Source organism: Gopherus evgoodei, chromosome 2 (genome assembly GCF_007399415.2).
Source record: "Gopherus evgoodei ecotype Sinaloan lineage chromosome 2, rGopEvg1_v1.p, whole genome shotgun sequence".
Classification (NCBI taxonomy): domain Eukaryota; kingdom Metazoa; phylum Chordata; order Testudines; family Testudinidae; genus Gopherus; species Gopherus evgoodei.
This window is the reverse complement of record NC_044323.1, coordinates 185654678-185668734: the sequence shown is the minus strand read 5'-3', so window position 1 is coordinate 185668734 and position 14057 is coordinate 185654678. Positions and strand designations below refer to the sequence as shown.

Here is a 14057-nt window from a genome sequence, read left to right as displayed (position 1 = left end):
TCACTCATGTCCTAAGTAACTGTGTACTGCCAAACAGCTGTTAATTTCCACCACACCGGGTAGTTGCATTTCAGCAATTTCTACAAGTTTAAATATTTTACGACTATAGACACTACTAAAATGGTTAAAACATTTCACACACACATCTATTTAAAAGCTTTTTAAAAACTTCAAATCCTTTCATAATTAAAAAGGCCTGCAGAGTTAGTTATAAAAGAAATATGTCCACAGCCCAAACAAACCAAACTAACATATTTTCCACCTAAAATCAGTAAAAATCAAGTGGGGAAGGATTTCTAAATGGAGGAACTACGTTTATTACTGTCAATTTAAATTAAGCACAAATTAATTTTGCACAAATACATTTTTAATTGATCATCCAGAAACTCAAACATTAATATAGATTGTTACCATTCTGAAACCAAATATGAAAACTTTTATTTAAAATTTTCAACTAATCCAATTTCAAGTGATTTAAAACCTGACCCTACTAAATTGTGCAGCCAAGGTGATCACGTCATACACAGCTGATACTGTACAATAGTGTGTGTGTGTGCGCGCCCGTATTAGTTATCCAATACTGCCACCTGTTGGCTGCCAGAGATATAGTACATATCCCTTAATAATCAATTCAAAACCAGAAGGGACCTCCAGATCATCTAGTCTGATCTCCTCTATATCACAGGCCACCAACGCCGTCCAGAATCCACACACTACACCCAACAACCAACTGCAATGTGATTAAAAACTCTACTTTGTAAAATAAGATTTTGATTTTTTAATTACTAATTGCCAGTACTCAAACTAGGGTTACATGAAATATCAATTTTGAAAAGTATATTTTTAAATATTACCATATTTAAATTATATTATGTGGCACTACTGTACAAACACAAAGACACGTGGCTAGTGAGGAATGAAAGATATGAATTCCACAAGCATGGACTAGTCAGAAATGAAGGAATTAGGCAAGAACCAGGATGACAACAGAGGCCATGCCAGGAACCCACAACCTCTTCAAGAAAGTCTCTGACTCTTGAGACAGCAGACACACACAGTTTAGGAGGAGTCTATCTTCAGAAATTGGGGAATCTTTACACAAGATGTGTGGCTTTTTATTGTTTTGTGTACGAATTGGGTTGGCTTTGCAGGGGCTGACTGAATACGTTTCCAGATTTATATGAATACTCATTGTTGCATAGTCATGGAGAACTATCGTGGACAAACACACACACACACACACAGACTATTAAATTGAGTTGTTGGGTGGCAAGATAATGTCACTTTTACTTGCTCCTAAAAAAGTTACTGCATCACATACTTTGCCAGGTTTTGTAAATATTTGGAAATTAGACAATTATCCACTAAGGTTTGCTTCATGCACTTCATGATAAGAGCACACAACTGATGCATGGGTTGCATCTATAGATTCAGTACAGCTCAAAAAGGCCAACTGTTTAAAACTCTTGATCATCTCCTGCACCTGTTACCTTGATCACAAGCCCCTAAAACAATCATTGTACTACCATCCACAAAAGTACCTACTCCTTCCAACACTCATCTGGTACACAACTGATCACTAACTACTCAGGTTAGCCAGGTTCCAGAGTAAAGTGTAATCATCTCTTTCTTCACAGTAGAGCTCTCCTCCCCTCCTGTCACTGCAAGTTCAGGGCCAGTTCCCCAAAGAGTTAATAAAAAAAAAAAAAAAAAAAAAAAAAGAGTCCTTCCTGATTCAAAAGTTCTATAGCTACTGCTGCTCAACGCAGGTCTCAAGAACTCCATTCCATTAATCTGTAACTGCATATTAAACATCGAGTGGCATCTTGTGAACTTCATCTTTAAATAGCAAATACCATGTTATAGCACAAATTCCAGGAACACTCCTTTATTTCTCTTGGATCCCTTAAAACATTTGGTGATCAAGTTTCAGGCTCTCCAAGTGAAAACAATCTGAGAAAATCCAGGCCTTCATTTTGAGGATAGGCCTGAGCAATGACCTGGGAGTTATGAGAACTGGCCTGTTTTCCCACAGGCTTTTCAAAATCACTCCCAAATCATGCTTAAGAGTGCCATGCTGAGAACTGTGAGACAGGCCCAACTGCAATCCCAACTGACTAGCATGCTCTGCATGGATAAGAGTAGACCACCACCCAGAAGAGGACAGCTATCATAGACATTTCACCTCGGCAGATCATACTGGTGCAGTCCCACAGGTTCAATTACCAATGGCCTAACCTTCTACTGCATGCACAACTTTCAGATGAGGAAGCAAGGTGCTTAGAATATGGATTGACCTGTGAACTATGTGTCACTTAAAAGCCATTATACGGTAATCTGAGAATGCCAGTACTGCCAGAACATAGTGTGGTGCACAAGCATTAGAGTATGGATCAGACTGACTGAGTTCAGCTACTAAAAAAGAATTAACTCCAACCAGGTGTGCATGCTTGGATTTACAAACATTACCCAACTATCAGTGAGGATAATGTGCTTGTGAGATTTTTCAGTCCCTCAGGCCTGCTTCCAAAGTCTGAGAAACTTCAACTATGAAAGTAATATAGAACAGAGAAAGATATAGGTCCAGTTAAGGTAGGCTTCAAAAAGGCAGTTGTTAAGCACCAGGCAGACTCGCACATGTCCAGAATCACTTAAAGCAAGGGAATACATTCTCCTGATTTACAGAAGCAACAATTTTTTTGTCATATAATAAAAAAACTAGGGATAGGAATATAGGGAGTAGCTATGATAAAAATCCAAAGCTTGTCTAGTTCCCATTGTAAATAAGAATATGTCCCAGCTTGAGAATGAGCAAATGATGAATTCTGCTCTGAAGGTAAGAAGCAGGATTGCCTGTAGCAAAAAGCTCACTTTGCCCGCTAGGATCAAAAACTTTGTGGTGAGGAGGCTGCAGCAGAACAAATTGTCTGAGAAAGCTGTTGCCTCCTATATTACTGCAAACAAAAGGGTGGAGGGCCATCAAATATATGCATATGTCATTCTAATGAGGCTTCTCTCTCTTCCTCTTCATAACATTTTTTCCTCATGATTTTTTTTTGGAGATGAGGGATGGCAGAAATTAAGATTACCTGCTTCTGTCATGCAAAAGCAAAAACTGAGGGTGGAGTGAGGGTGCTCAGATTTCACTTCCTGGAAGACACTTTTATTCCATCACCTCTGCAATTCCATTAAGTGGAATCATTAACACAAGGCTGTCTAGAACTTTCCTCCAGGATTGCAGAAAATGTCTCTAATAGTAGGGCCGAAGGGTGGTATATACTATAATTGGACAGTTGTAGAAAACTGAGTCTCTTCCTCAAATTTGCTGACATTCAGTTATACACAAGTTTAATGTAAATTCTATCAATCACTGTAGAAAAAGGCACAGAACTAATCAGTTTGTGAAATCAACTTGAAAACTAGCTCTACAAATAATTACCTAAAAAATCTATGCACTAGTTCTCAGGGAGGTATTAAGTGTTAGAGAAGTTTTAAACAATGCCTTTAAGCCCTGGCTTCCCAAAATAGTCCCACAAGTTACATCTTCATGGCTTTATGACAAATGCATCTTGGTATTTCAAACTTCTTAAAAAAATTCACTTCGGGCCTGAAACATTTCAGGCAAAAAAGGAATTTCTACCACTTCATTTTTAAAATGTTTACCACTCAGTCTACCAATATCTCAAGCATAAACAACCAGGATTTACATTTCCATTACAAAGTGCAAATACAGTTATTCCCCAATGGCATCAGAAACAGAGACTTGATAACAAACAGCAAAATGAGATGAGGGCACAAAATCTTGTTCCTTTGAAATCTCCATCTGACTATTTCACAGGAAACCGAGCAGAGAAATGAGAAATGACCTATATTATTTAAGTTCCATTTGTTCTGTACTGGAAAGCAATCCTATGGTATGCTCCCTATTAGCAAAGGCATCAAATGCACTGTGGTGATATTCCCCACTGTAGGTTCACATACCTTCACCCTCCCTTGAAGTCGGGTTGCTAGGGATGACCACAAAAGAATAAAATCTTTTACAATTAAAGCCACCTGGAGCAGCTATCTTTCAAATATGTATTGGCAACCTCGACTCAATTTCATGCCCCCTCACATAACCAGAGCCTGCATGTCTAATAAATGAACTGTATTGTAACCAGAGGTATTTTTGAGCCACTCAGTCATGGGGCCCACTAAGATCCCAATGCAAATACTTAGGACTTCCCCACAAAGCTAATTTATTTTTTTTACCCTGAATCAGGGATATATGTAAAAGCCAAATGTTCTCTTGCAAAGTTGTCAATTTTATTACCATACTGTGTGCCAAAAATAACCTCTGACTTCCAGATAGCTAAACATTGTCCATGATGAAACTACAAAGGTATTCCAATATGTCACTCTCAATGGGTTTTGCAATTTAAAAGATTACAATGAATTCTATGGCAATTTTTTATTTTGCTGATTTCATGATTTCACATATAATCCAAGAACCAACTGAGAGTTTTTAAAGCTCAATTGCGCCACTTCATTCTTCTGCAGCAATTCAGCAGCAGGTCCTTCGCTCTCAGAAACTGAGGGACCCACTGCCAAATTACCAGACGTGCTGCCCCTTTCCACTGGCCACCCCAAGCACCTGCTTCCTTCACTGGTGCCTGGAGCTAGCCTTGACAACAGGACAGGTGATATATTCCACAATTCAGTACAGCACATTATTGCATCTTGAGGATACAGACTCTCTGACCCACATTAAAGCTCAAGGAAACTGGAAGCAAGGTATTTATTGTAGCAGGTGCTCTACTCAGCAATTTGCTCATAAGAAATACATTTGAGCCCTCAGGCAGGCAGAACAATTCCATCTTGCGACAACTTTTGAGGTTTTGACATTTGTTCTTAACTACACACACACACCCTTTTAAACATTTCCATGAAATGAAGTTGTCTCATAATGACTGTTTTCACATCTCTTGCTCTTTCGCTGGTCAGAAATGACCAGAGAGTCTACCCTGGACCCCAGAAACCTTCCCAACTTCCACAAAACCGCATATTTTGATAAAAATACATTTTGCCAAAAATGTTTTAAATGTGGCCATTTTTAGAGAAAACATTTAAAAATATTTTTGTCCAGATCTGCCTCTATGAGTAGGCCCTGGAATCGGCTGGCACCAATTTCCAATGGCTAGTTAGAGCTTGGTGCTACATGAAGCATATATTGTTTCTGAGATATATTCTTTAATCCAATCCATACAACGTACACTAGAAAATATAACGATGGACACCTCTTACTGCCCAATATCTCTCTCCAAAACTGTACACACTTTCGTTGGAGTGCAGATCATGACAACAAATGAACAACCCAGGCTCTGAGATAAATCACATTGATTAGATGGGAAACACTGTACAGCCTATGTAAGCAAGATTTAACTTAGTTTTGCAAAAAAAAAAAGTCTCAATCTACAAAAGGTAGGGAAAACATTAGTATCTTCCTAACGAGAACTATGTTTGAATAGTCTTCGCTAAGTCACTAACAGTTTCAAAGCTGAGTGTAGGCAGAGCCTAAAGCAGAGTAGGGAGAGTTCACGCATCATTTAACATCCGTTAAGATATGCTCCTACTCTATTCTATATAGGTTTTTATATCACACATTACTGTAGTATCTGAACACCTAACCTTAGGCGTAACTGCTTTAAAGTATCCAGATATATGCTGAAGCAATCACCTGGGGAACTGTGTTTATGAAAATTTAACTCATTAGCTATTATTTTGCATTATGTCCTTCATTCTGAACTCCTGTTAATAGCTATTGCTTTAATTTCAATATGTTACAGATATTTTTAGTTTTCTTAAGTGATTCTTTCAGTACTGTATTAGGCATGTTGTACTGCTTGTTTGTGGCAAAGTAGAGGAGGGAAAACAGATGAGAACTTTAAAAACAGTCCTGTTCAGAAAGGAAGCAAGAGTAGGTAGGGTCTTATATCCCTTGGAAACCAGAGGATCCTGCCCCAATCCCTACATATCACAATAGTTACCCCTCCAGAAATAAAGAGCTTGACATGTGCCCATCAAAGACGGTCAACTCTGCTCCAAAGTCTAACAGACAAGTTGTTAAGTGACAAAAGACATTCCCTCCAGGTCACTCCTCACCCACGTGTTCCAATGACAGTACATTTCCTTATGTTTAGGCCAATGGTTAGGTTCTGCTTAACAAAAATAATAAAAACAAACAAAAAAACAAAAAAACCACAACCTTACTCTACCAGAAGCCACTGGAAGTAAAACAAACCCACATGTTATCATAGACTTTGCTGTTATCTGTTAGATCTATAAGCCAACCATAACTGTTCTGAAGCCATTCACTTTCCGAACTACCATTTTGTTTGGTCAGAGAAAAAAGTCTCTCTCTCTCTTTTCTTCCCATCAATGATCACCATTTTTTTCCCAGGAACAGGACTCTCCTTTTGGGTCCTGTAAATGCCATAGTGTCCCAATTGCCGCTGAGCACACCAAAACTTTGTTTGGCCAATTAAATCTCAGTTGCATTAAAAATAATATGCAGTCTGCAGGTCTCCTATAACTCAACAGGCAGTTAATGTTTTTTAATGTTTTTACTGTAAAATCCATCCTCAAAAAGCAGGTTTAAAAGTTCAGGTTAAAATCTGTCATATAAAATCTCATTTTTATAGACAGACAGACTACAGAAAATGAATTTGTTTGTAGTTATATAAGAAAAACACAGAATTTTACAGATATAAGATTTAGTTCAGGTTTTAACTAAAAGTAGAGATTTAAAAATTAACTACTGGATCTGTACCAAAATCTATTTTAACTTAAATTCAGTAACTTTTAGCAGGACTCATCACTTAGGGCTGGTCCAGACTAGGGGGGGGGGAAATCGATCTTAGATACACAACTTCAGCTACGTGAATAACGTAGCTGAAGTCGAATATCTAAGATGGGATTACTCACCCGTCCAGACAGCGCGGGATCGATGTCTGCGGCTCTCCGTGTTGATTTCGGAACTCCGTTCGGGTTGATGGAGTTCCGGAATCAATATAAGCGCGCTCGGGAATCGATATATCGCGTCTAGATTAGACGCGATATATCGATCCCCGAGCAATTGATTTTAACCCGTTGATACGGCGGGTAGTCTGGACGTACCCTTACAAACAGCAATCTGACGTAACAGATCAGAACTGTCTCAAAAGATGCAGGGGACTGGACTAGACGACCTCTTCTGGTCCCCTGCTGTCCTACAATTCTATTAGGCCCACAAATATGGCTCACATCACTAAATGGACTTCCAAATACAGTTTACTAATGCCAAACAAGCCAGCTAACATGCTGAGATTAAAGGGGGTGTAGTAAAATCTAATTTAAAAAGAGTAGACTGGTTCAATCTAAATATTTAAACAAATCAGCAAAAAACCTGAAAGTAGCTTGACTGAGATCATTACCTGTAATTTTGTATCCATAAGAAGCCAACTGTCCAGCCATATATTCTCCATCTGAATTATTATGAGAACATCCCCACGTGCGTATCCAGATTTTTTGTGCACCGGGAATAATGCTGTTGAGTGAACAGAACCAGAAAAGCAAGTTAGAGATAAAAACAAAATAAAACATGAAGTCATTTCAGGCACTCAGGAACAAAAGGTTTTAGTCCCTATACATTAGAATGTTAAATGACTCACACATGTAAACCCTCCACCCAGCCTCAGTGAGGTGGAAAGGGAAGAAAAGATTCAGTATTTTAACTGGGGGGGGGGCAGGGAAAAGCAGGGAAGGTAAGAAAGAAATGATCGCTTCAAAACAGAGAGGGTATATGGAAAGAAAAGACTATACTCTGTAGCTATATGGAATCAAAAACTTTTTAAAAAAAAGTTGAAAACAAACCCAATGTTCATACATAGTACCAGACTGACAGGACTAAAAATAAGTCATCTATCCATGAAATAGGTACAGCGAAATTTCAAGCTTCGCATACTGCCTCACCTTTGTGCCTTCAACTCACTCCACAAAGGCCACTTACCAGACATCACTACTAATCCAGGCCAGATACTGACCAGTGATGCAGGGATGAAAAGCTCTGTATCCAAAGCTTTCTGAGCTACAAAAGTATTATTGTGGCAGATTTGTACCACTGTAGTAGACAACATGCCAGCTTATTTGAAGAGTTATAATTTGACTAAAAAAGGTTGCTCCAGAGTAAAGCCTCTGGCAGAGGTACAGCCATGATACAAAAGAGCCCACTAGAAGACTAGAACAGAAATCTCAAACCTTGGCTTACACTACCAATTTACATCGGTATAACTATAGTAGACTATCAGAGTTACAAACTGACCAGTTAACCACACACTTCATTTGGAACCAGAAGCATGCAATCAGAAAGCAGAGACAAAAAAATAAAAAAGCAAATACAGTTCAGTACTGTGTTAAACAAAAACTACTAAAAGAATAAAGGCAAAGTTTTAAAAAAAGTTATCGGGTAAGGAAACTGTTTCTGTGCTGGTTTCATTTAAATTAAGATGGTTAAAAGCAGCAGTTTTCTTTTGCATAGTAAAGTTTCAGAGCTGTATTAAGTCAATGTTCAGTTTTCAATTTTTGAAAGAACCACTATAAAGTTCTGTTCAGAGCTATGAACATTTCAGAGTTACAAACAACCGCCATTCCCAAGGTGTTCGTAACTCTGAGGCAATACTGTATATCGTTCAGGAGGGGGGGCTTCTCCCATCAACATAGTTAGCACCTCTAGGGGAAGCTCTCCCATAGGTAGTGTCTCCCATAGGTAGTGTCTTCACTAAGCACTGCAGCGGCACCACTGCAGCACTGTAAACGTAGACAAGTCCTAAGAGACACTGAGTAGTCAAGAATGACTAATGGATAAGAATCATGCCTGTAATCTGTAGGGCCTTGTCTATACGAAAGTTTTGTCAGCAAAAAGTTATGCAATTTGAATTAAAACCGCTGTTGCATGTCCACACTATGCTCCTTGTGTCGGCAGAGTGCATCCACACTAGCAGGTCTTGCATCGATACAGAGAGCAGTGCACCATGGTAGCTTTCCTACTGTGCAGCTAGCTGCAGGATGCTTTGGAAAGAGTTTGCAATGCCTCATGGGGCAGCTGCAGTGTCACATGATGCAGGTTTCTCAATCTCATCATTCCATGGGCATCCTAGCAGATTGTCAGCCACTTTTCAACTCAAGTAGAGGGGAGGGAGAGGAGATTAGTGACGGGGGGGGGGGGAAGAGGGAGACAGCAGGCTGACCCCCTCCCCCTGCCTCAGGATTGGTTGGACACCCCACACACACACCAGCCCCCGGATCTGCTCCGCACAGCAGTCCCTCCTGGCAGAAGCAGCCCACTCTGCCTGCCTGCCTATGGTTCCTGATTCCCTCTGAGTTCTCCCACAGCATCCTCAGCTGCCGGGAGCAGCATTCTGAGCAGCTCTGTGAGCGCTCCATGCTGATAAATGTTAAAGCAGCACATCAATCTGCCCCCCCTACTCCCCACAGCAAAAGTCTGCCTACCACTGTGTTCCTAGTGCAAGGGAGAACAGGAGTATTCCATGTTAATGATTTGCTCCTTGTTCCCAGAACAGAGCAGCATGCTCAGCTGTCAGATACTTCCAGGACATTTGAAAAGGGAGGGGCATATGCCTGCAGGACAGCAGAAATCAAAACAGTGAGCAAAGCAGTCAGGGCAGGCATTGTGGGATACTGGTAGAAGTCAGTTATGTCAGTAAAACAAACAGCACCGTCTACACTGACACCTTATAGCATTAACTTCGCTGCAAAAAGCTTTATGCCTCTCGTCAAGGTAGTTTTATTTTGTCAGCAAAACAGCAGAGTTTTGCAGTCAAAAGTAACTTTGTAGTGTGTATACCTCGTGTTTTGTAGGCAAAAGGCAGCTCTTCCTGATAAAACTTTATAGTGTACACAAGGCCTCGGATTAAAGCAAACACACACGTGTAGTCCTTAAACATCCCTGGCTAGATCCCAGACAAAGCTCCAAAAAGGTAATCCTTTGTAGGGACATAAATTACCAGAGTAAAAACCACTGAAAACGAGAGAGTAATGGTGAGTGGCCAACAGAGAGAGAACTACTAAATAGGAATAGCTGAAGATCCTTGATACAGCAACAAATACACTGATTCCATTATATCAAGAACATACTATCTATCTTTGAATGGGGCTAACTCTACAGACTTAATGATTAAAAAAATGTTATTATGCTTATGAAAGTCAGCACATCTCTAGTAGACTGTAAAGCAGGGGTCAGCAACCTTTCAGAAGTGGTGTGGCGAGTCTTCATTTATTCACTCTAATTTAAGGTTTCGAGTGCCAGTAATATATTTTAATCTTTTTCAGAAGGTCTCTTTCTAGAAGTCTATAATATATAACTAAACTATTGTTGTATGTAAAGTAAATGAGGTTTCAAAATGTTGAAGCTAAATTTAATTTTAAATAAAGCTTCAACATTTAAAATGCAGAGCCCTCCGGACCGGTGGCCAGGACCCAGGCAGTGCGAGTGCCACTGAAAATCAGCTCACGTGCCACCTTCGGCACCTGTGTCATAGGTTGCCTACCCCTGCTGTAAAGCATAAAGCCAAAATGGTGTTTCCTGTGAATTCCAGGATTAAATAATTAAAAACTGGAAATTGATTGTTTTCTTGTTTACTTAGTACATTTGATAGCACTTTGCATATGTTCAGTTTCTATCATTTGTGTTGGCTTCAAAAGGTAGCAACAGGGAAAAGAAAAAAATAAAATTATGTATAACCACAAAAATTGGCAGTGGGTCTAGGGGGTAGATCTAATATCTTGAAGTCTTTTTAGAGCTTTCTAAAAACGTACATTCAAGTTCAAACTTACTTTGAAGGGATACTTTAATGCAAAGATCCACTTCTCTTTTTATTCTTAGAAGAAGACACATAGATGCATCAGCTTTCCAACATTTTTTCTACAGAATATCAGTTTTATGTTATCTGATGCTGATACTCTTCCATGCCATTTAACAGTCAGTTATTTCTATTACTGAATAGGTCATCTGAAAGACTCAACAGTAAACTGTCACCACTTTTAACATTTTAAATTCTATTTCCACACCCCTAAACCCCACAAAGACCCTAGAATCCAAGAGCTAGATTTTCAAGAGCTCAGCTCCCATTTAGGCACCCTAAATGAAAAGTCCAAATTGTCAAAACTTCTCAGTATCCAGTAACTGTCTCTGAAAATAATACGAAGGTCTGGGTAATTTTGTGAATCTGGTCACTTCATTCAGGCATTTCAGTGGGAGCTGCTGAGTTTTTTAGCAATTAGGCCACAGTAATGAATACTGAGTATTTTTGAAAGTCGGGCCCCAAATTATCAGTGTGCTTAACAAAAGCAGCAAAGTTTTAATTACAACCAAATCTGAAAACAACTTAAAAGCTATGTCACGGTCCATTTTAGTTTTAAAAACTGTTAGTGTGTACATACTAGGGTTTTTTTGTTTTTTGGTTTTTTTTTGAAAGAGCTTACCTATCGCTTGGTGGATCATCCTCCGCCTGAACATTTTTTTGTGAATTGCGTTTTCGCACTTTAGGAACAACATTCTTTCGTGCAAACTGTCGGTCATGTGGTTTCACATCTTGTGCTGACACAATATCCTCAATATCTTCAAGCAGTGAGTCACAAGCAGCAGGCATCTTCAAGAACAGAAATATTTAAATACAAAAATCAGATTCTATTGTCAGATATTAGTGTTGACCATGTGCACTCTACAAAGAAAAGTCTGCTAATGTTTCTAGATAAACATGCAATAGTGCAAGATACATATGAACTCACTGTGCACCTCAAAATCCACTACTCTGTAAGACCATATACAAGCTAATGACCTGATCCTGCAAACTCTTGCTTAATGAAATAATTAAGTCAAAGGAACTATTCTCAGGTGAGATAGAATTTGAAGAATGAGACTAAGTTAACACAATAAGACGCACTAGGTATCTGAAAGTAGAATCAGGAAAATACTAGGAAAAATAACCTACTATCGTAGTACTAGGGAAATAACCTATTATAAACAAAATGAAACTTAGTTATTTCGGACAGCAGAAAAAGTAGATGATGACTTTTACATTTTTCTTCTTCCATGTATATCTAAGTTTGAAATGCCAAACTGAGGAGTTTATCATGCATATCACAACAAACAATTTCCCAAAATTAACTCAAATAGATTTACTGCATGAGTTTACAACTGTAAAGATACACATGTAAAGAAAACAAAATTATCTTGTTTAAAGTACTTACCATGAATAACAAATAAATAATCTATCAGTACCACAACATCATCTCTTATGAACACCAGTCTCAAGAAAGTGAAAACTCAGCCTTGAGTTCTGCAAACACTTAGACAAATACACAGTTCCATTGGCTTCACTAGATTATTCACATATGTAAATATAGCACGTGAAAGCTTTTTCAGGATCAAGGTCTCAGTCATGATCTAGTTATACAAGGCCTCAACCTGAAGTAAGTTTGGCTTGAACTGTTTCAAACATACATACCAATATTCAGCTATCATTTTTAAAAAAACTGATGTAACTAGTAATGTAATCGCTTAATGTCATTTAATCTACTGTGTTAGCATAAACAGTAAGCAAACTTTATATTGTTCCTTGGAAAAATAAGTCTCATTTAATGGAAAACAAATAATCCTGAACTGGCATTTATGAACCTTTACAGATAGATATGTTTTATCATCTACTAGGATAAAATTTAAGCTTCGTTTGTTTGTTTGTTAATGTAAGAGTCCAAAAGAAAAATACTAAGTACTACTGTATGTTTAAACATAAAGGTATCCATCCAGATCAAACTTCTAGAGAAACCCAAAGAAAAAGATGGAGTGGCATTCTTAACCCATGTTTATGATAGCCCAGGAGGAGAAAGAAAACACGACCCTGCTCACAACCAACACCAGCCTCAACTTGAAGTATCTTGGAATTTTTGTATTTAAACATTTAACTGTTACACAAACTGATGCCATTCTATAGAACAGTTTTACACCAGCACTGAATTTGGCTTAGGCCATGGCTACACTGGCACTTTACAACGCTGCAACTTTCACACTCAGGGGTGTGAAAAAAGATACAGCACTGTAAAGCCTCGGTGTAATCAGCGCTGCAAGCTACACCCGTAAGGGATGTGGTTTACGTACAGCGCTGGGAGAGCTCTCTCCCAGCGCTGGCGCTCTGACTACACTTTGCGGCAGCGCTTTGAAATTTCAAGTGTAGCCATACCCTTAGAATCTTTAACTTTGAAGCTTCAGAACAATCTTCACTCTCCCTTTCTCTGCCCACCCACCCCATACACATTGAGGATTATTCTTGACAAGTAAAATGTGGAAGCAGTTTTCCAGCACAGTCATTACAGCCCTTTGCTGAATGAGACCAGTTCCACAGTGGCATTCTCCAGTAACGACCAAAATTACGCTAGTCAGATAATCCACATTTAGCAGGAAATTACTCCACATCAATCGCAGCATTCCCATGGTGCTCTCCCATCCTGACAAGCCAGGGAGCAAAAGAACAAGAGGAAAAGACAAACTCTTACTTCTCAAACTGCAGCAGACTGTTGAGGAACACCAATAGGTTATGGGTAGGGCCCTACCAAATTCACGGTCCATTGTGGTTGTGAGAAATAAAGTAGGGGGATTGCTCCCTTTGATGAACAACCAGCCAGCCAGCTAGCTGTAAAACTTGGTAGCTGTTCTCTGCTTGCTTTACCTGTAAAGGGTTAACAAGCCCACAGGTAAAAGAAAAGGAGTGGGCACCTGACCAAAAGATCCAATGGGAAGGCTAGAACTGTTAAAAATGGGAAAGAAACTTACCCTCTGTCATTGTTGTTCTCTGGGCTGCAGGGACACAGAGCGGAAATGCTATAAGCAGAAATGCTATGTAAGGCTTGAACCAGATATGAAAAAGTATTTTCCATATCTGGAAGAAACGATTCGGATAGGGAATGTTTAGTTAGATGCTATCAGGTTTATTTCTTAGTTTGGCTTGTGGATCTCCTCTATGTTA

At 39.1% G+C, this 14057-nt stretch overlaps 1 protein-coding gene across 3 annotated transcripts in view; it reads right to left on the bottom strand.

The window, feature by feature from the left end:
- Positions 1 to 14057, bottom strand: part of CDKAL1 (CDK5 regulatory subunit associated protein 1 like 1) — a 654086-nt gene that overhangs the window by 629240 nt on the left and 10789 nt on the right. For all 3 annotated transcript variants that reach the window (XM_030552528.1, XM_030552526.1, XM_030552527.1), the window contains exons 3-4: positions 11518 to 11684; positions 7452 to 7564 (exon numbers count right to left, since the gene is read on the bottom strand). In XM_030552528.1, the coding sequence (XP_030408388.1) occupies positions 7452 to 7564; positions 11518 to 11684 (280 nt within the window). The remainder of the gene's footprint in view (positions 1 to 7451; positions 7565 to 11517; positions 11685 to 14057) is intronic.